Source organism: Dryobates pubescens, chromosome 20 (genome assembly GCF_014839835.1).
Source record: "Dryobates pubescens isolate bDryPub1 chromosome 20, bDryPub1.pri, whole genome shotgun sequence".
Classification (NCBI taxonomy): Eukaryota; Metazoa; Chordata; class Aves; order Piciformes; family Picidae; genus Dryobates; species Dryobates pubescens.
In genome coordinates, this window is record NC_071631.1 from 19,662,844 (window position 1) to 19,684,761 (window position 21,918).

At 53.2% G+C, this 21,918-nt stretch overlaps 1 protein-coding gene across 1 annotated transcript in view; it reads right to left on the reverse strand.

The window, feature by feature from the left end:
* The window catches only part of CFAP52 (cilia and flagella associated protein 52), a 39,856-nt gene that overhangs the window by 13,930 nt on the left and 4,008 nt on the right, over positions 1-21,918 (reverse strand). The window contains exons 3-8 of the mRNA XM_054171110.1: positions 21,051-21,187; positions 17,803-17,931; positions 15,153-15,252; positions 14,175-14,291; positions 2,616-2,716; positions 1,571-1,741 (exon numbers count right to left, since the gene is read on the reverse strand). Coding sequence (XP_054027085.1) covers positions 1,571-1,741; positions 2,616-2,716; positions 14,175-14,291; positions 15,153-15,252; positions 17,803-17,931; positions 21,051-21,187 — 755 coding nt within the window. The remainder of the gene's footprint in view (positions 1-1,570; positions 1,742-2,615; positions 2,717-14,174; positions 14,292-15,152; positions 15,253-17,802; positions 17,932-21,050; positions 21,188-21,918) is intronic.

A 21,918-nucleotide genomic window follows, 5' to 3' on the forward strand; every position in this document is an offset into this window, starting at 1 on the left:
GCTGTTTGTTCTGGAGACAAAAGCAGAGAGAGATACAAATATCTTAGGGCTGGGTGTCAAGAGGGAGGGGACAGCCTCTTCTCACTTGCACCCTGTGATAGGACAAGGGGTGATGGATGTAAAGTACAGCACAGGAGGTTCCATCTCAACAGGAGAAAGAGTTTCTTACTGCAAGGGACACAGAGCACTGGAACAGGTTCCCCAGGGAGGTTCTGGAGTCTCCTTCTCTGGAGGCTTTCAAGCCCTGTCTGGATGTGCTCCTGTGTGACTTGCATTGGATTCTATGCTCCTGCTCTGACAGGGAGCTTGGACTTGAAGATCTCCAGAGGTGCCTTCCAACCCCTAGCATCCTGTGAGCTTGTGACACAGCAGAGTACCCAGCACCTCTTGCCACAAGGCTCCAGTTTCACATGACATGCCATGCTGTCAAACATGAAACCCTAGGCAGGGCTGGTAGCTTTTGTGTCTAGCAGCTAACAGCTGCTAGTGAGGCTTCAGCTGATCACAGAATCATTGAATTGTTTCACTTGGAAAAGCCCTCTATGATCATCGAGTCCAACCATCACCCCAACACCACCATGGCCATCAGACCATGTCCCCAAGTGCCATGGCCACACATTTCTTGAACACCTCCAGGGCTGGGGACTCCACCACCTCCCTGGGCAGCCTCTGCCAATCCCTGACCACTCTTGCAGCAAAGACATTTTTCCCTAATCTCCATCCTAACCCTCCCCTGGCACAATTCCAGGCCATTCCCTCTCGTTCTCTCACCTGATACTAGAGAGAAGAGACTGCTGTTACAGATGACACCTCCACAAGCTCTAGCTGCAATGGTGTGCTCAAGAGCAGGCTCAGGATTCACACTGCTGGCAAACTAAGCCATGCTGATTCTCACAGCCCCAGCCCCAGGAGGAGAGGGGAGGCTGCCATCACTGCTGCTATCCACACATAAATAATTCCAGGCCTTTTAGTTAGAATTCTTTCTGCAGATCAATGATTTTCCCAGCTCTCAAACCGAGCTGCTGTCTTCTGCCTTCTGCTTTCTGCTTTCAATCTTAGAGTGGATATTAGGAACAATTTCTTCCCCCAATGGGTTGTCAAGGCCTGGAACAGGCTGTGCAGGGCACTGATGGAGTCCATATCCCTGGAGAGGTTTCCAAGCTGTGTAGATGTGGTGCTGAGGGTCATGGTTTAGTGGTGACCTGGCAGTGCTTGGTTAAGGGTTGGACTTGATCTCAAAGGTCTCTTTCATCCACAGAATCACCAAGGTTGGAAGGGACCTCAAAGATCATCGAGTCCAACCTGTCCCCACAGACCCCATGACTAAATCCAAAGCAATTCTGATTCCATGGTTCTGTAGGGAGCCTTGCATTCCCCTGGTAGGTGACACCATCAATCACCCTGTGAGGGTTCCTAGCATGGTCTGGGTTGGAAGGGACTTTGGAGAGCATCTAGTTCCAACTAGACCCTGGCAGGGACAGCTTCCACTAGGTTCCTGGGGGTTAGAAGGTGTTTTACCCAGGCACCCACTGCTTCAGCAGGCCAAAGCATGCCAGGCTGTGGTACTCACGGAGGAAAGACGACGTCGTGGACGGCGTCGTTGTGGCAGGCAGCGACCAGCTCCTCCCTGAAGGCAGCGCAGTCGATGCTGTAGATCTGGCAATCATTTGTGCCTGCAAAGAGCTGGGCACCCTCACCCCTGCATGCCAGCGAGGTCACAGCACCTGGAACCTGGATTTTCCTGCTCAGAGAAAGCAGAGGTCTGACCTGACGCTGCCCTTGAGGCACCGCCTTCCCACCTTCCCTTTTCCCTTGCCGTCCCTGACAGCTCCATGCCACGCCGACGGGCCCGACCAGGGGCAGGACTAACAGCTCAGGGCCAGGCACAGCTTAATTCCTCACATGGTCTTGTCTGTCCCACCTGCTGCCCTGCACAGGCACACCCTTGGAGAGCTGCTGCTGCAGCAGCTTCGCTGCTGACTGTGCCCCAGTGCACATTTGCAGAGGGTTTAGCTCTTCTGGGAACAGTTTCCATAGCAGAGAGCTGAGCTCACAGAACTCTACACTTCAGGTGGCTACTCCAACAATGCAAAATGAGCAGCTGCAAGCCCAGTCTTCAGCTCACATCCAGGGAAATGATGCCTGCAGCTTCCTATTTGTATGCATGGCAAAGCCTTGCAGCACTCCAGCACTTCCAGACCAGTCCCTGTAAACTAACTGACCCCTTCTTTACAACCCCCTGGCCCCCATCAGCCCCTGTGTCAGGTGGCAAGAACTACCCTTTCCCTGGTGTCACTAGGTGTCATCTTCCTGGCTTCATCAGCCCTGTCTCCCTCTGTGTCAGTGTAGGAGCTGACTCCTGATGCCCCAGAGGAAGCAGTGCTTGTTTAAAATGAAAACAGAGGGGCAGCTGGCTCTGAGCACAGGCACACAGCCATTTCCAGCCTGCTCCAGCACCATGGCACTGCAGCCACGCTGCCTGTTTTGCCTGCAGGACCGAGAAACACATTTCTTTGGCTTATTGCCTCCCCATAGCAATGTCTGCTCCTTCCACTGTGTCCCTCTGGGGGGAAATGCCCCCTCCACCCACCCCATTCTCCCATCTACAGACTCACTTCAGCACTTTGTAGTTTGAGCCTTTGCAGAGAGCTACAATCCCTCCTCCGGTGCCGACTACTAAATCTCCTGTCCTCAGCAAGAGCAAAGCTGTGACTCCCTAGGAGAGAACAGGATGAAAACACAGCTGGAGGGAAGCAGAGCTGCTCCCTGCCACAGTCACGGTGAGCAGCACCACGGAGAGGGGATCACGCTCCTGCTGGTGGAGCTCCTCTCACTCAAATCTGGGTTGTCATTCTTCTTTGTCTGACCTAGGCTAAAGAGTGACTCTCTGGAGGGAGGAAGGAGAGAGAAGGAAGATACTGATTACAAGTACTTGTGAACCACTACAAGATGAGGAGCAAGTGAAGAGCATCATCATCTCTTCCAACCTTGGGGATTCTGTGATCATGGATCCTTCAGAGCACCTGGGACCACATATGAGCATACAAATATTAGAATCCCAGCCTGGTTTAGGTTGGAAGAGACCTTCCAACCTCATCCAGTCCAACCCCCTGCAGCCAGCAGGGACATCTGCAGCCAGAGCAGGTTGCTCACAGCCCCATACAACCTGACCTGCAATGCTTCCAGCCATGGGGCAGCTCCCAGCTCTCTGGGCAGCCTGGGACAGGCTCTCACCACACTCAGGGTCAAACATTTCTTCCTTCTCTCCAGTCTCAATCTCCCTCTTTGAGTTTCAAACCATCCCCCTTGAGCTGTCACAAGAGGCCCTGCTCAGAGGTCCGTCCCCAACTTGCCAGTCGTCCCCTTTAACCCACCAGAAGGTCTCCCTGGAGCCTTCTCCTCTCCAGGCTGCCCAAGGCCAACTCTCTCAGCCTGGCCTCACAGCAGAGGGCTTCCAGCCCTGCCAGCATGGCTGTGGCCTCCCCTGGCCCTGCTCCAACAGCTCCCTGCCTGTGCTGAGGGCTCCAGAGCTGGCCCCAACACTTCAGGGGGGGTCAGAGCAGAATGGAGCAGAGGGGCAGATTCCTCTCATCAACCTCCTGGAGGAAATGTCTTCCCTCCTTCCAGCAGGCAACACACACATTTTGCATTAGTGCCTCCACTTTTCCCACCTCTGGCTCTTCATCTATCAGACATGAAAACAACAGAGTGTAAAACTCAGCCTAAGTGTTTTAGGACAGAGCCTCTGTGCCCTCGGCCTCTCTCCCTGTCTGAAAGACGCAACCCCAGCTCCCACCTACTGCTCATAAACCACATTTGTCACAGAAGTAGTTTGTAAATAAGTCAGCCCATCATCAGCATGGCTTGCTGCTCTTTGCTGAGATGAGCAGGTCAACAGCAGGGCAGCTATCACAAGAAGGAGAAATGGGTTTCTGTGGACAAAGTGTCAGACTACAGAAAAGGGCCAACCAACCCCCCCCACCCCCCCCAGCCCAAAACCAAAACCAGCAAACACGTCGTGGATGCCTGGAAGTGTTGAAGGCCAGGCTGGATGAGGTCTTGAGAAAGCTGGGGTGTTGAAAGGTGTCCCTGCCCATGGCAGAGGGGTTGAATCTAGAGGATCTTTAAGGTACTGTGTACAGCTCTGGGGCCCTCAACACAAGAGAGACACGGAGCTGATGGAGAGCATCCAGAGGAGACCACAAAGATGGTCAGAGGGCTGCAGCACCTCTGCTATGGGGACAGGCTGAGAGTTGGAGCTGTTCAGCCCAGAGAAGAGAAGGCTCCAGGGAGACCTTAGAGCTGCATTTCAATACCTGAAGGGGACCTGCAGGCAGGCTGGGGAGGGACTGTTTAGAAGGGCTGTGAGGATAGGATGAGAGGCAGTGGTTTGAAACTGGAGCAGGGCAGGTTTAGGTTGGACATCAGGAGGAAGTTCTGCACAGTGAGGGTGGTGAGATACTGGCACAGGCTGCCCAGGGAGGTGCTTGAGGCCCCATCCCTGGAGCCATTCCAGATCAGCCTTGCTGTGGCCCTGGGCAGCCTGCTGTAGCTGGAGGAGTCCCTGCAGGGGGAATTGGACAAGATGACCTTTGGGGGTCTCTTCCAACCCAATGCACTCTGTGAGTCTGTGAATGTGTCCCTTCTAAGCCAAAGTGTTCTGTGGTTCCGTGGCACAGTCCTTCACCTTGCCACAGCAGTTTGGGTGTGAGAAAAGTCAGACTCTGCTTCAATCCTGCTCCCTGTGAAGCAGTGACACTCTTCTGTCTGCAAGACAACAGCCTAATGCCTGAAAAATCTAAGCCAAAACAGACTGCAAGAGGAGTGGAACTGCTTCTGTGGGGATAAATCCTGATGCTCTTACTCAGGAAATGATCCCTCCTAGCTTGAGGGGGGAGCATAGGCAGGAGTGAAATGGAAAGAAACAAAGCCAAGGAGATAAAGGAGCTTTATGCCATCAAAACTTGGACTGAAAGCAAAGCTGTGTCACGAAGCAAGAGTGTGCAAGAGGCCAGCTGGTGGCAGCTCCAGGCTCCCTCTGACTTGTACAAGTGTGTTGAGCTTGACATTTTAAGTAGCATTATAGACTCCAGCAACGTTTGCCACTGCTGAGGTTAATAAGCAGCACTGCCAACTGTTGTGACAGCACCAGCAGCCTCACAATATTAGGATGTTTTCCTTGAAGCCTGAGCTCACAGAGTGTAACTAACGTGAAAGCAACAATTTCAGACAATCCCAGCAGGGTGGGGGCTGGGAACTCTGGAGCTCATCCAGTCCAACCCCCCCACCCTGCTCCAGCAGGGCACCTACAGCAGTTTGCCCAGGAGCACAGTGCCCAGCTGGGCTTGGAAGCTCTCCACACCAGGAGACTCCACAACCTCTCTGGGCAGCCTGCTCCAGGCCTCCAGCACCCTCACAACAAACAACTTTCTCCTCCTGCTCAGCTGGAACCTCCTGGGTTCCAGTCTGTGCCCACTGCCCCTTGTGCTGTCCCTGGGCACCACTGAGCAGAGTCTGGCCCCAGCCTCTTGCCCCCCACAGCTCCTTTAGCTCTTGCTGAGCATTGCTCAGCTGCCCTCTGGGGCTGCTCCTCTGCAGGCTCTCAGCCCCAGGGCTCTCAGCCTTTGCTCCTCCCAGAGCTGCTCCAGGCCCCTCAGCAGCTTTGCAGCCTCCCCTGGACCCTCTCCAGCAGTTCCCTGTCTCTCCTGAACTGGGGAGCCCAGCACTGGACTTGCACATATTGGTGTGAATCTACCACATTTACCAGGTGCCCCAGACCTTACAGCAGCCTTCCAGTATCTGAAGGGGACCTACAAGAAAGCTGAGGAAGGACTTTTGGCAAGGGTTTGTAGTGCCAGGATGAGAGGGAATGGATTTAAGATGGAAGAGGGCAGATTTAGACTGGGGATTAGGAAGAAATTCTTAAGAGTGAGGGTGAGGAGACACTGGCACAGATTGCCCAGGGAGGCTGTGGATGTCCCCTCCCTGGAGGTGTTCAAGGCCAGGTTGGATGAGGCCTTGAGTAACCTGGGCTGGTGGGAGGTGTCCCTGCCCGTGGCAGAGGGACTGGAACTGGATGAGCTTTAAGGTCCCTTCCAACTCAAACCATTCCATGAATCCATGGATCTTGGCCCCCACCCTTTAGCTCTTACTGAGGATTGCTCAGATCCCACTGAGCAGAGTCTGGCCCCAGCCTCTTGCCCCCCACAGCTCCTTTAGCTCTTGCTGAGCACTGCTCAGCTCCCTTCTGGGGCTGCTCTCCTCCAGGCTAAGCACCCCTAGGGCTCTCAGCCTTTCCTGAATCCAGAACTGCCTCATGACCAGCACATCTTTAAAGCAAGAGTTCAGATCCTGCTTGGGAGCTCCAGGGCTCCTCACAGCAAAGTTCCTCCTTGTTTGTGTTTGGGGGAGCTTTCTCTGGGGAAAAGAAAACTCCTGCAGCATGCAGTGTTGAGAAAGAAGAAGTGAATTGTCAGAGCCTAACAATGGAAAGGCAAAGCAGGGTAATTCTGCAGTGGTCCTTTAGGAAGAATCCCTGCCATGTGCTTGGCTGGCAGCCTCTGAATAAATCCAGGTGTCAGCACTTCAGGATCAAGCCTGACACTGCAGCACCACCACCACCCAGCACTGCTTTTGCAAGCCTTCATCTGGCCTCACCCCAGCACATATTGAAGGATTAAACACTTGCACAGCGTTTAAAAGAACAAAAAGCCAGAAAGTGTTGATGTTCTGAGTGGCAAGGACTGCAGCTCCCTAAGGGAGGTGGGAGAGGAAGTGAGAAAGGAAAGCAAAATGGACCTCTGAGCTAGCCAGACCTGCAAAGAATGCTGCAAAAGCCACAGTCAGGGTCTGATGGATTTGGAGTAATCACTTTGGTTCAGTTCCCCAGCTAAATAGAAGCCACTGCTTGTTTTTAAAGTCACTGGTGGCTTTTAAAGTCTTGCTTGTGGAAGAAAACAAATCAATCACCAGAGATGTACCAGGGCATTCCAGTGCTGGCATTCCAAGAGCCTGGCAGCCACCTACACATCAGCTCAAGCACTGTGTGACTTCAGGAGCACGTAGATGTGGGTGGCAGGAAGGCTGAAAGAGTTGGGGCTGGTCAGCCTGGAGAAGAGAAGGCTCTGGGGAGACCTTAGAGCAGCCTTCCAGGACCTGAAGGGGGCTACAAGAAGGCTGGGAAGGGACTTTTGATAATAGCTTTTGGTGACAGGACAAGGGGCAATGGTTTGAAACTGGAGCAGGGCAGATTTAGGTTGGACATCCAGAGGAAGTTCTGCACAATAAGGGTGATGAAATACTGGAACTGCTTGCCCAGTGATGTGGTTGAGGGCCCCTGGAGACATTCAAGATCAGACCTGATGTGGCCCTGGGCAGCCTGCTTGTAGCTGGAGGTGTCCCTGCTGACTGCAGGGGGGTTGGACAAGATGACCTTTGAGGGTCCCTTCCAGCCTGATGCAGTCTGTGAAGCTGTGGGGGAAAAAACAAACCAAACCAAACTAAAGAAGGTCAGTGGTCTCCCATGGTCTAGTCATGAGGTCTGTGGTGACAGGTTGGACTTGATGATCTCTGAGGTCTCTTCCAACCTTGGTGATACTGTGATCAAACCAAACCAAACCAAACACAACCCCCCAAAAAACCTGACAGAAACTGTTCCTGATTTTCAATTGAATTGCACTGAATTTCATAGCAGTAGTAGTAGTAGTATCATAGTATCAGTCAGGGTTGGAACGGACCACAGGGATCATCTAGTTCCAACCCCCCTGCCATGGGCAGGGACACCCCACACTAGATCAGGCTGCCCAGAGCCTCATCCAGCCTGGCCTTAAGCACCCCCAAGGATGGCACCCCCCAACCACCTCCCTGGACAACCCATTCCAGGGCTTCACCACTCTCATGGGGAAGAACTTCCTCCTCACCTCCAGCCTGAATCTCCCCACCTCCAGCTTCATTCCATTCCCCCTGGTCCTGCCACTACCTGAGAGCCTGAGTAGTCCCTCCCCAGCCTTCTTGTAGCCCCCTTCAGATAGCCTCCCTCCACCAGCAGCAGCTTCAGTCTCCTGTGGTATCAGGGCTGATCCCCGTGGAACACACCGAGCTCCAGAGAGGATTTGATGGCAGGCTATCACAACACAACCAGGCAGGGAGCCAGGTCTCATGCAAATGTTCTCAGGGAAAGCAGGAGAACAAAGGGATTCCTTTTAATCAGCAACACGATCCACAAGCACGACTGTTCCTGAACAATGCCCTGCCAAATTTCCTAGGAGCTGCTGGCAGCCTGTGGAGAGTCCTCCCTTATCACAGGCCTATCAAGAGGCTTTTGATCTCCTGTTGTGGAGCTTTTTCCTGCAAAAGGCCTCCACCTCACATGCCCTTTGGGTTTAGCACTAGGGCAGGTGGCAGCGTTAGGAATCAAACCTCTGAGTTTACCTGATTAGGGCTCCCTGCTACTCGCTACTGAATGAGAGGATGTGCAGCACTGCCAGGACTGCTCTGATCGATTCTGAGGTGCTCTCTTCGGTCCTTCAGTTGGAGAGGGAAGCAGGGATTATTAAGGCAGGGGGAAAAAGGCACCTTAAAGAGGCCAGGATTCATTGCCAGGCTTGCAAAATCATCTGAGTTCAGTTTCAGTCTTCGCTTGCTAATTGTGCATCCATCTCTCTTGTCCAGGATGTTCTCTGAATCCCCAGGAGTCAACAGCTTTGTGAGCTGCACTTGTTCTTAATGGGCTGCAGCAGCTCATGGTGGTGATGTGATGAACCTTCTGTTTCATACCCTGCTGGCCCCTCCTGGAGAGCATAGAACCCCAGACTCGTTTGGGTGGGAAGGAACATTCAAAGCTCACCCAGTCCAACCCCCTGCAGCCAGCAGGGACATCTGCAGCTACAGCAGGCTGCTCACAGCCCCAACCAACCTGACCTGCAATGCTTCCAGCCACGGGGCAGCTCCCAGCTCTCTGGGCAACCTGGGACAGGCTCTCACCAACCTCAGGGGCAAACATTTCTTCCTTCTCTCCACTCTGAATCTCCCTCTTTGAGTTCCAAAGCATCCCCCCTTGTCCTGTCACCACAGGCCCTGCTCCAAAGTCTGTCCCCAGCTTTCTGCTCAGCCCTTTGAAGCACTGCAAGGCCAGCAGAAGGTCTCCCTGGAGCCTTCTCTTCTCCAGGCTGAACAAACCCAGCTCTTTCAGCCTGGGCTGGTGTGAGATGAGAAGCAGAGTCTAACGTGGGAGGTTAAAAATATCACCATTCATTACTTCCCTCTGACAAAAGGAAACCACTGCTTTGAAGTTTGATTCTAAATAAAAACACCCTCCAAACTCCAACCTGCCCCTTCCCTTCCCTGCAGGGCTGCTTGCTCTCTGTCCCATTCTGATCTCCTCTGCAGTTACCAAGCAGCCTCTGAGCTCCTCCACAGCACCTCTTGAAAACATTTACCCTCTCTGCTGCCCTGGTGGTTGTTTTCCACAATGCAAAGCGCAGTTGCAGTCATTCATCCCACTTTGCACCCCAGCAGGTGTCCTAGAGCCCCTCCAGCCTGTGATGGGGAGAGCAATTAGTTGTGCTGTTTATTCCTGTGTTTACAGACAGGAGAGTGATGCACTGAAACTGAACTCCCTGCAGATGGAAAACAAGTTGCTTTATCAGACCAGCAAACCCTTCTGCCACTCCTCTTCAAAACAGAAAGACAGCAAGCTTCAGATCATGTCTACATAACAAACACCTGCTCAGATATCTAAAGGCAAAGTTCCTTTAAGATTGATCCAACTGATTTTTAATAACCATCTCCCCACCCAAGCAGGATCTGAGCACTTTCTTTAAAGATGTGCTGCTGCTCATGGGGCAGGTCTGGATTCAGCAAAGGCTGAGAGCCCTGGGGCTGAGAGCCTGCAGAAGAGCAGCCCCAGAGGGCAGCTGAGCAATGCTCAGCAAGAGCTAAAGGAGCTGTGGGGGGCAAGAGGCTGGGGCCAGGCTCTGCTCAGTGGTGCCCAGGGACAGCACAAGGGGCAGTGGGCACAAAGTGGAACCCAGGAGGTTCCATCTGAGCAGGAGGAGAAAGCTGTTTGTTGTGAGGGTGCTGGAGGCCTGGAGCAGGCTGCCCAGAGAGGTTGTGGAGTCTCCTGGTGTGGAGAGCTTCCAAGCCCAGCTGGGCACTGTGCTCCTGGGCAAGCTGCTGTGGGTGCCCTGCTGGAGCAGGGGGCTTGGACTGGCTGAGCTCCAGAGGTCCCTTCCAACCTCCACCATGCTGGGGTTCTCTGATTCAGTGATTCTGTGTGATTCATGGCATGCCACTGGTTTGTCATTCCCTAATGAACAAAGCTTTTAGAGGCAGAGGCTAATGGCTGCTGCTGAGCACACCTCCTTTCACACAGAACTGCAACAGAGTGCTGAAGACAGTTTCATGGGGAGAGAGAACGGGAGAGTTCCACCACTGCAGGCTGTACAGCCAGCCTCCCTGCAAGAGAGTAGGGAACTGCCCTGGTAGGAGAGGCCATGCATGTCCCCAAAGCCTTGCCCTGGAGCAGTCATACATCCCTTGAAAGAGCTTGGCTCACTTTAGGAACCTCTGCACAGCCAGGAAGGGGGAGGATTTTTGCAACATGGCCTATTTTCAAGGAGATAAAAGATATCTGGTGGCATACACACAGCTCTGCAGGGAGGGGAAATAAAAACCAGCCCTTCTCCCGGGGTTAGCAGTGTGCTGTGGCAAATGGTGCAGCAAGGAGGAGGCAGAGACTTTTGTTTTGATAAATGTGGTGGGTTTGACTCGAGCAAACATCTGCAAAACACCTCTTCTGGCACTGAAGGTTGTGCTGCAGTTGGAGATTCCTGCCACAAACCATTAGATCCTAGGAGTGTTCAGTGAGGACTTGTTGACAGTCTAGTGACAAGGTATTATTTGTGTGTGGAGATGTGCAGGGGGTGGGGAGGGAAGGGAGCTGCAGCATGGAGCTGGGAAGGGAGAACTGGAATGCCTGCAAGAGAGGCTGACAGGAGCTGGAGATAAAAATGCAGCAGTACCTTCTGCTGAGTGCAGCAAGACAGCCTTGCTCTGAGGAATTTCCCCTTTGAGGCATTTGGAAGCTGCACAGGTAAGACTCACAGAACCATGGAATCATGTTTGGTTGGAGAAGCTCTTTAAGGTCATCCAGTCTAACCATTCCCAGCCTCTGCCAAGTCTGCTGCTAAACCACCTCCCTCAGCACCACCATCTCCGCCTCTTCCAAATGCCTCCAGAGAGGAGGATTCAACCACCTCCCTGGGCAGCCTGTTCCAGTCTCTGGGAACCATTTCAGGGGAAAAGTTTCCTCTCATGTCCAACCTGAGTGCAACTTGAAGCCATTTCCTCTCATCCTAGCATTTATTCCTTGAGAGAACAGACTCACCTCGCTCCAGCAGTACATTTGGTACTTCCATCTGCATCACTTCCCTTGATGCTCACTGATTTTCATGGCTGCTGTCACAAAATACCCTCAGCCTCATGCAAGGAAGCTTTCCAGGGAAGTGTTTAAATTCCTTCAGCATCACTCTCCCTGCTGGGTATAACCCAAGAAGCTACAAGAAGTGTTTTATAGCAGCACATAAAGAGAACTCGGGAGCGAGCGTGCTGGCTGTGCTGATCCTGTGGCATCACAGCTCCCTGCAGGCAGAGCTCTGGTACAAACCAAGGCCAAAACCTCCTCAGCTGGGGGATGCTCCTGTCTCAGGACCCACATACCAAGCCCAAGAGTTCCAATTCATAGACAGATGGGCAGAGGCCAACAGGATGGCATTTAACAAGTCCAAGTGCCAGGGGCTGCACTTTGGCCACAACAACCCCAGGCAGAGCTACAGGCTGGGGGCAGAGTGGCTGGAGAGCAGTCAGGCTGAGAGGGACCTGGGGGTGCTGATTGACAGCTGCCTAAACATGAGCCAGCAGTGTGCCCAGGGGGCCAAGAAGGCCAGTGGCATCCTGGCCTGCATCAGGAACAGTGTGGCCAGCAGGAGCAGGGAGGTCATTGTGCCCTGTGCTCAGCACTGGTTAGGCCACACCTTGAGTCCTGTGTCCAGTTCTGGGCCCCTCAGTTTAAGAAGGACATTGAGAGACTTGAAGGTGTCCAGAGAAGGGCAACAAAGCTGGGGAGGGGTCTGGAGCACAGCCCTGTGAGGAGAGGCTGAGGGAGCTGGGGTTGCTTAGCCTGCAGGAGAGGAGGCTCAGAGGAGACCTCATTGCTCTTTACAACTCCCTGAAGGGAGGTTGTAGCCAGGAGGGGGTTGGTCTCTTCTCTCTAGCAACCAGCAGCAGAACAAGAGGACACAGTCTCAAGCTGTGCCAGGGGAAGTTTAGGCTGGAGGTGAGGAGAAAGTTCTTCCCAGGAGTAATTTGCCATTGGAATGTGCTGCCCAGGGAGGTGGTGGAGTCCCCATCCCTGGAGGTGTTCAAGAGGGGATTGGATGTGGCACTTGGTGCCATGGTTTAGTCATGAGGTCTGTGGTGCCAGGATGGATTTGATGATCTCTGAGGTCTCTTCCAGCCTTGGTGATTCTGTGGAATGGTTTGGGTTGGAAGGGACCTTAAACACCACCTAGTTCCATGGGCAGGGACACCTCCCACTAGATCAGGTTGCTCAAAGCCTTATCCAGCCTGGCCTTGAACACCTCAAGGAGGGGACATCCACAGCCTCCCTGGGCAACCTGTTCCAATCTCTCCCCACCCTCACTGGAAAGAATTTCTTCCTTGTCTCCAGTCTCAATCTACCCTCCTCAAGCTTCAACCCATTCCCCCTGCTGTGATCCCTAAAAGCCCTTGCCAAGAGTCCATCCCCAGCTTTCTGGAGTACTGGAAATTTGCTCTAAGGTCTCCCTGGAGCCTTCTCTTCTCCAAGCTGAACAGCCCTAACTCTCCCAGGCTGGCTCCATAGAGGGGGGTGCTCCAGCCTCTGATCATCTTTGTGGCTTCCTCTGGACCTGCTCCAGCAGTTTGATGCCCTTATAGCCAAAAGAAGTCAAGTTCAAAGAAGTTTGGGGTTATGCAGTCAAGCACTCTAAAAAGAAATAGAGTCAGTATAGCTGGGCAGCCTTGTTTTGACCCAGTGTGTTATAAGAAGCTCATTAACTACATTATCCACGCTGCCTTTGGCAGCAACACCTTTGCCTCATCCGTGGCAGACTCAGGATTCCAACACAAGGGAAGGAGGAGAAATGGGCTGTGGAACAAACAGCAAAGTCTAGGGGTTGTGGGGTTCTTTCTGAAGAGCAGCTGTAGTGGTTTGAAGTTTTTCCAGAAGACTCTTCCTGTGGCCTTGGAAAATATCACACCAGATTGGTGAAGGGTCTGAAAACCAGCTTTCCCAAGGAGCAGCTGAGGGAAATGGAGTTGTTCAGTCTGGAGGAGAGGAGGCCGAGGGGAGACCTCATTGCTCTCTACAGCTCCCTGAAAGGAAGTCGGGCAGAGGTGGGGTTGGTCTCTTCTCCCCAGTCTCAGGTGAGAAAAGGAGAGAAATGGACTGAAATTGTGCCAGGGGAGGGTTAGCTTGGAGAGTAGGAAAAATGTCTTTGCTGCAGGAGTGGTCAGGGATTGGAAGGGGCTGCCCAGGGAGGTGGTGGAGTCCTCTTCAATACGTCTGGACGTGGGACTTAGGGAGGTGGTTTAATGGCCATGGTGGTAGTGGGTTGATGCACCCATCATGCCTGGATGATCTTAGAGGGCTCTTCTAACCCAAACAAGTCCATGAGTCTGTGATGTAATGAATTTGTGAGATCTGAATGAGTCTTAATGCTTAGAGCAGTAAGTGGGGGAAAGCCTCTCAAAGAAGCACTTCTCCAGTCTTTCAAGGAACGTGCTCTGGCTCACCCCAGCTAACCCCTAACCCCTCCCAACTCAGGACCTACTCCATTTTTATGCTTATTTTTTCACTTTTAAAGGCTTTTACCAGATTTAGCATTGGGAGCTGCCTGGGGGATGACACATGGGATTCAGGTGAAAGACAGTTTCTATGCTGGGGGGAAGCGAACAAAGCCCAGCCGACGCTCCCAGGCTTCAGGATCAAGACTGTGGCACTCACAAAGAGCTAACAGAACTAACAGAAGAAGAGTCAACCTTGCATGATCTCTTTGCAGGTTCTCCTGGAGGTTGCCCTACTTTCAGTCACCAAGACAGAAGAAACAATTCCAGGCTCAAGAGCTGCTACTCACCGAGGCAAACTTCTCCTTCAGGGGCCCGTAGTTAGTCATCAGCTTGTTCCTTGTGTTCACTTTCAGAACATCCCCGCTCGATGTGCCAGCATAAAAATAATTGTCATCATCTGCCATCTATAGGAAGGCATAAAAACAAAAGGAGAGAGCATGGTCCAGAGAGTGAGAGGCTTGTCTCAAGCCTGGCACCGGGCTGCAGCGGGCTGTATGCCGGTGCGCCGCCAGGGTTTCGTCTGAGGGGATCCAGCTGATGTTTTCATCTCATCACACTCAAAGATCCACAACACTGACATTTGCTAAGCACATCTAGATAATATTTTGAAGCAAGAGTGGGATTCTCTAGGTGCTAGAGCCTGGGACTGAAACACATGCTGCTTCTCCTCAGAAGCACTCAAAACACTCCTTCCCCGGATAAAGAAACTGTGGGAGACCATCTGCCATGAGCCATCAGGCACTTGTCACTGGCATTTCGAGCTTTACTAGAGAACTTCCTGGGCTTTCTCTAACTCTGGGGAGAGTTTCTTAGCTCAGCCAGGAGGCAGGAGCACCTCCCCTATGGAGACAGGCTGGGAGTGCTGGGGCTGTTCTGCCTGCAGAAGAGAAGGCTGCAGGGAGACCTTCGAGCAGCCTTCCAGGGTCTCCGGGAGAGCTGGGGAAGGACTTCTGACAAGGGCTGGGAGTGCCAGGATGAGAGGGAATGGCTTTGAGCTGGAGGAGGGGAGATTGAGGCTGGAGACTAATGAGAAATTCTTTCCAGTGAGGGTGGTGTGAGACTGGAACATGTTGCCCAGGGAGGTTGTGGATGCCTTCTGCCTGGAGGTGTTGAAGGTCAGGCTGGATGAGGCCTTGAGCAACCAGGGCTAGGGGAGGGTGTCCCTGCCCACGGCAGGGGGGTTGGAACTGGATGATCCTGAAGATCCTTTCCAAGCCAAACCATTCTGTGGTTCAATGACTTTATGCCTCTTGGCTCAAACCTACCTTAAGACATGTGATGACCCTTTTCACTTGCCCTGTCTGGCACTCAGTTGGGTGGATTTTCCTGTTGGCTACATCCAGCTCCCACTCTCGAATGGTGTCACTGTCAAGAGTGAATGCAGTGGGCTCAGATCCAGGCAAGCAGCAATATCCAGGGCTTGTCACTGCTAGAAGTCATTCTGAGCCTGCATTTCCTTGATATTTTAATAAGGAGGAAAAGAAGTGCCACAGAGGCCAGGAACCTCTGGGTTTTTTCCTGCTGTTTCTTACAGTAACCTCTCCCAGGTAAATCAACAATCCTAAAGGTTCAGCAAGTGCAAGGAGTGTGGAGGAGAGTGTGACTCTGACCCTTCCTATCCCAAAGAGACACCCACTGTGCAAATCTCAGCTTCTAAGCTGATAAATGAACAGTAGGGGACACTTTGAACTGTTCTCAGGCACAACTGGCAACAAAATGCTGTGTATAAAATCTTGACTCACTGTCACCCTTCCAGGTATCCAGGTGCTAAAAATGCAACCCCCAGCACTTGTAAGGGAAGCTGCAGCCAAGAGCCAAGGCCAAGGGTCTCCTGGGGTGCATTAAGAAGTGTGGCCAGCAGGTTGAGGGAGGTTCTCCTCCCCCTCTACTCTGCCCTAGTGAGGCCATAGCTGGAGTCCTGGGTCCAGTTCTGGGCTCCCCAGTTCAATAGAGACAGGGAACTGCTGGAGAGAGTCCAGGGGAGGCTACAAAGCTGCTGAGGAGCCTGGAGCACCTCTGTGAGGAGCAAAGGCTGAGAGCCCTGGGACTGTTGAGCCTGGAGAAGACTGGAAGGAGATCTTCTCAATGCTCAGCAAGAGCTAAAGGAGCTGTGGGGGGCAAGAGGCTGGGGCCAGACTCTTCTCAATGGTGCCCAGAGACAGCACAAGGGGCAATGGGCACAAACTGGAACCCAGGAGGTTCCATCTGAAAAGGAGAAATTTCTTCAGCATGAGGGTGCTGGAGGCCTGGAGCAGGCTGCCCAGAGAGGTTGTGGAGTCTCCTGGTGTGGAGAGCTTCCAAGCCCAGCTGGGCACTGTGCTCCTGGGCAAGCTGCTGGGGGTGCCCTGCTGGAGCAGTGGGCTTGGACCGGGGGATCTCCAGAGGTCCCTTCCAACCTCCACCATGCTGGGGTTCTGTGTAACTCTGTGTGCAAAGGACAAGTGCAGGTCCTCAGCACATTTAAGTGTCAAAGTAGCTGCATGGGGGCTGTCTCAAATAGATGCAAAATGTGACTTTTCCTATCAACTTTCGTTACCAGCCAGTGACCAGTTGTAGGTGTGGTCAGGAGAGGATCCAACCACCTGCAAACCACCCTCCTTACTACATTAATTAACCACTGCTCAGAGCTGCTCGTTGACTGCTCTTCTTGTGCACACACTGGCAACTCAGTACCTTACCCAGTGCATGGGGACTGCTGAGTACCAAATGCTGCTGTTAAGGAGCTGAAGTGAAGCCTGTGGGGTCCTTGTGTGCTGCTTTGCAAACACATTGTTACATGTGGAACAAGCAGCAATGCCTTCCAGGGACAAGCTGATGGATATTTGTGGGTCCATTCAGGGTCAAAAGAGAAAACACAGCTGATTAAGTTTCCCTGAATGGAAGCAAAGACTCTTTGTAAAAAAAGAAATAGGTCTGAGAGTTCTTTCCCCTCCTTTCTTTCCAGGAAATCATAGAATCACAGCATGGTCCAGGCTGGAAGGGACCTTCAAAGGTCATCCAGTTTGACCTCCCCTGCAGTCAACAGGGACAGCCCCAGCTGGATCAGGTTGCCCAGGGCCTCATCTAGCCTCACCTTGAATATCTCCAGGGAAAGGGCCTCAACCACCTCCCTGGGCAACCTGCTCCAGTGTTCCACCACCCTCACAGTAAAAGAACTTCTTCCTGACATCTAGTCTAATTCTGCTCTTCTCTAGTTTGAAGCCATTGCCCCTGGTCCTGGTCCCTGCAGGCCTTTGCAAACAGTCTCTCCCCATCCTTCCTGTAGGCTTCCCTCAGGTACTGGCAGGCTGCTCTAAAGTCATAGAGTCAGTAAGGTTGGAAAAGACCTCAAAGATCATCAAGTCCAACCTATTATCCAACACCTCCTGACAACCAAACCATGGCTCCAAGTGCCACATCCAATCCCCTCTTGAACACCTCCAGGGATGGGGACTCCACCACCTCCCTGGGCAGCACATCCCAATGGCTAACAACTCTCTCAGTGAAGAACTTTCTCCTCACCTCCAGCCTTAAACCTCCTCTGGCACAGCTTGAGACTGTGTCCTCTTGTTCTGGTGCTGGTTGCCTGGGAGAAGAGACCAACCCCCACCTGGCTACAACCTCCCTGCAGGGAGTTGGAGAGAGCAAGAAGGTCTCCCCTGAGCCTCCTCTTCTGCAGGCTAAGCAACCCCAGCTCCCTCAGCCTCTCCTCACAGGGCTGTGCTCCAGACCCCTCCCCAGCCTCGCTGCCCTTCTCTGGACACCTTCAAGTGTCTCACTGACACTCCCCAAATGCCTCCCCAGAGCTGAACACCCCCAGCTCCCTCAGCCTCTCCTCGCAGCAGAGCTGCTCCAACCCCCTGATCATTTTGGGGGCTCTCCTCTGGACCTGCTCCACCAGATCCATGTCCCTCCTATACTGAGGGCCAGACTTACTCTCCAGCAGTGACAAACATCTCATCCCTGGAGCTGGAGCAGACCAGGACGACGGCGCGGCCGGAGCGGCGAGCTGAGGCTGGGCTCCCGCAGATGGCCTCACGCTTCTCAACGCTCCACACCACCACGCTGCAGGGAGAAGGAGGGACCCCAACAGCTCTGCTTTCACATGACTTGAAAACAAACTGCTTCAGACCAAAAGCAAGGTGGAAAAAATGATAATAATAGTATCTGTTTTCTTCTGCAGTTTGCTCCCAGCAGGGAACACAGCGACGGTGACACCGTGGAGCTTCTACCCAGGAAAGCCTCCTCACGAAGGTTTGCTTCACAGAATCATGGCACAACAGAATGGGCTGGGTTGGAAAGGACCTTTCAAAGGTCATCTAGTCCGTGGACAACATCAGACCAGCCTCATCCAACCTGTATTTGAACACTTCCAGGGCTGGAAACTCCCCAGCTTCCCCGGGCAGCCTGTTCCAGTGCCTCACCACACTCCCGGGGAGGAATTTCTTCCTAATATCCAACCTAAATCCAGCTCCTTCCAGTTCCCAGCTTCCCCTGCTCCCAAGTCACAAGTGACAGGACAAGAGGAAACGGCCTCAGCTTGCACCAGGAGAGGATTAGCTTGGACATGAGGAACAATTCAACAAGGTTGAACAATTCAACAAGGTTCAACAAGACCAAGGGCAGGGTCCTGCAGCTGGGTCGAAGCAATCCCAGGCACAAATGCAGGCTGGGCAGTGACTGGCTGGAAAGCAGCCCTGAGGAGAGAGACTTGGGGGTGCTGGTGGAGGAGAAGCTCAACAGAAGCTCTCAGTGTGCACTTGCAGCCCAGAAAGCCAACCAGATCCTGGGCTGCAGCAAGAGAAGTGTGGCCAGCAGGGCAAGGGAGGTGATTCTCCCCCTCTGCTCAGCTCTGGGGAGACCCCACCTGGAGTACTGCCTCCAGTTCTGGAGCCCCTATTGCAAGAGGGGTCTGGAGGTGCTAGAAGGTGTACAGAGAAGGGCCAGGAGGATGAGCAGAGGGCTGGAGCTGCTCTGCTCTGAGGACAGACTGAGGGAGTTGGGGCTGTTCAGTCTGGAGAAGAGAAGGCTCTGAGGTGACCTCATTGTGGCCTTCCAGGATCTGAAGGGGGCTACAAGAAGGCTGGGGAGGGACTGCTCAGGATCTCAGGCAGTGCTAGGACCAGGGGGAATGGAATGAAGCTGGAGGTGGGGAGATTCAGGCTGGAGGTAAGGAGGAAGTTCTTCCCCATGAGAGTGGTGAAGCCCTGGAATGGGTTGTCCAGGGAGGTGGTTGAGGCCCCAGCCCTGGAGGTGTTTAAGGCCAGGCTGGATGAGGCTCTGGCCAGGCTGATCTAGTGTGGGGTGTCCCTGCCCATGGCAGGGGGGTTGGCACTAGATGATCCTTGTGGTCCCTTCCAACCCTGACTGATACTATGAAGATTTCTTCCCCAAAGGGGCTGTGAAGGCCTGAAACAGGCTGTTCAGGGCAGTGCTGGAGTTCCCATCCCTGGAGGGATTTAAAAGCCATCTGGATGTGGTGCTGAGGGCTATGGTTTGGTGGTGACCTGGCAGTGTTAGGTCAATGGTTGGACTCCATGACCTTAAAGGTCTGTTGCAGTCTAAACAGTTCTATGATTGTGTTTGTGTCTGTTGGATTCCTTCTGCTGAGCAAGTCTCAGTCATATTTTAGGCCACTCATGAAATCTGATTTTAAATGCCTTTTAACTCCACTCTCACTTATCTGTGTGCCAGAGCAAGCCCTCAGTGAAACCTGTACCCTCTGAGGGTAGGGCACTGAGCCAGCAAGCTGTGCAGGCTCCATGAAGTCTCTGGGTGATGAAACCACAGGAGGGCTGTGCTGCCATTCAGCCAGACTCAGACAGGCTGGAGAGCTGGGCAGGGAGACATGGAATGAAATTCAACAAGGGCAAGTGTGGAGTCTTGCCCCTGGGAAAGAACAACCCCAGGGAGCAGGATAGGTTGGGGAGTGACCTGTTGGAGAGCAGTGAAGAGGAAAAGGACCTGGGGGGTCCTGGTGGGTGGGAGGTTGGCTGTGAGCCAGCAATGTGCTCTGCTGGCCAAGAAGGCCAATGGCAACCTGGGGTGGATTAGGAGTGCTGTGGGCAGTAGGTCAAGAGAGGTTCTCCTGCCCCTCTCCTCTGCCCTGGTGAGGCTGCACCTGGAGTATTGTGTCCAGTTCTGGGCCCCTCAAGTCAAGAAGGACCTCAGGGAGCTGCTTGAAAGAGTCCAGCTCAGAGCCACAAAAATGATTAGGGAAGTGGAACATCTTCCTTATGAGCAGAGCCTGAGGGAGCTGAGGGCTCTTTAGCTGGGAGAGGAGGAGCCTGAGAGGTGACCTCATTCATGTTGATGAAGATGTGCAGTGCCCAGAGGCTGGAGCCAGGCTCTGCTGGGGGATGCCCAATGCCAGCACAAGAGGCAGTGGTGGAAGCTGAGGCAGAGGAAGTGCCATGGAAACAGGAGGGAAAACCTTTCCACTGTGATGGTGACAGAACTCTGGCTGCCCAGGGGGGTTGTGGAGTCTCCTTCCCTGGAGATATTCAAAACCCACCTGGATGTGTTAGAATTAGAATTAGAATTAACCAGGTTGGAAGAGACCTTTGAGATCATCAAGTCCAACCTTTCACCCAACACCATCTAATCAACTAAACCATAGCTCCAAGTGCCTCATCCAGGTTCTTCCTAAACACCTTCAGGGATGGGGACTCCACCACCTCCCTGGGCAGCACATTTCAATGGCAAATCACTCTTTCTATGACCCTGGTGCAGCTTGGGACTGTGTCCTCTTGTTCTGGTGCTGGTTGCCTGGGAGAAGAGACCAACCCCCACTTTGCTACAACCTCCCTTCAGGGAGTTGTAGACAGCAAGAAGGTCTGTCCTGAGCCTCCTCTTCTCCAGGCCACGCACCACAGAGGTTCCTGTCTGATCTGCCCTAGGTGCTCCTGCTCTGGCAGGGGGCTTGGGCTGGATGAGCTTTTGAGGTCCCTTCCATCCCCTATCATTCTGTGCTTCTGTGAAACCAGCTGAAGAATCAGCTGCTGCCTTCATCTGTGCCTACACCCGCGCTCTGCTCACCCACCCACCCAGCTTCCCACGGACAGAGCTGGATCACCAAGAGGGAAAAGAGCCAGCCTGCCAGAGGGGGGAGTGAGAGCACCCAAGAGCACTCTTTGATGCCCTACAACGGGTTGGAAGTGGGTTGGAGAAGCAGAAGTGGTTACCTGCCATCGTCTGGGCCTCCCAGCGACACGAGGTAGAGGCTGTTTGGAGAAAAGGCCAATCCCTGCACCGTGCCCTTGTGAAGGGAGAGCCGAGAAAGCAGCTCCTGCCTCGGGAAATCCCACAGGATGATGTCTGCCTGAGGAGCAGAGCAGAAAGGCTCAGAGCCAGAGCAGCAGGATTAGGTGCAACAACATTCTCTGGCAGGAAAACTGTGAGGAGCACAGCCCCGTGGTCAGCTTCTACCCAGCCCCGGGCTTCAGGGACACCGAAAGGCTTCAGGTTAGGTGCTGCAGGAAGCAGGGCTCCCATTTAGGGGGTGAGTAGCTTCATTTCACCATCAAAACTCACCCCAGTGTTGACTGAGGGTTTAAAACACTGAAAACACCAGTGTTTGAGTGTCTCAGAATGATGGGATTGTTTGGGTTGGGAAAGCCCTCTAAGCTCATCCACCCAACCCCACCATGGCCACGAAACCCTGGCCCCCGGTGCCACGGTCACAGGTTTCTGGAACACCTCTGGGGAGGGGGACTCCACCACCTCCCTGGGCAGCCTGTTCCCGTGCCTGGCCAGATGTCCTTCCAGGTGTCTGAGGGCCTTTTCCAACAGGCAAAAATGAAATCATAATGAACTTTAGAGGTCCATAAATGCAGGTCAAGGGCTTTTGAAAGGGGTCAGGTACCACTTTAAATACACCACCATTTAATTAGTGCCTAATGAGATTCATATGAGCTGCCATATGAGCACAAGGCTTTGGATGAGAAGGACTGGAATTAAGTTCTTGCCATAATGCCAGCCCTGTTTGATAGCTGTCATGGGCTTGGAGAGGTGAATGGATTTGCCCAAGCTGCATTAGGATTAAGCATCAGG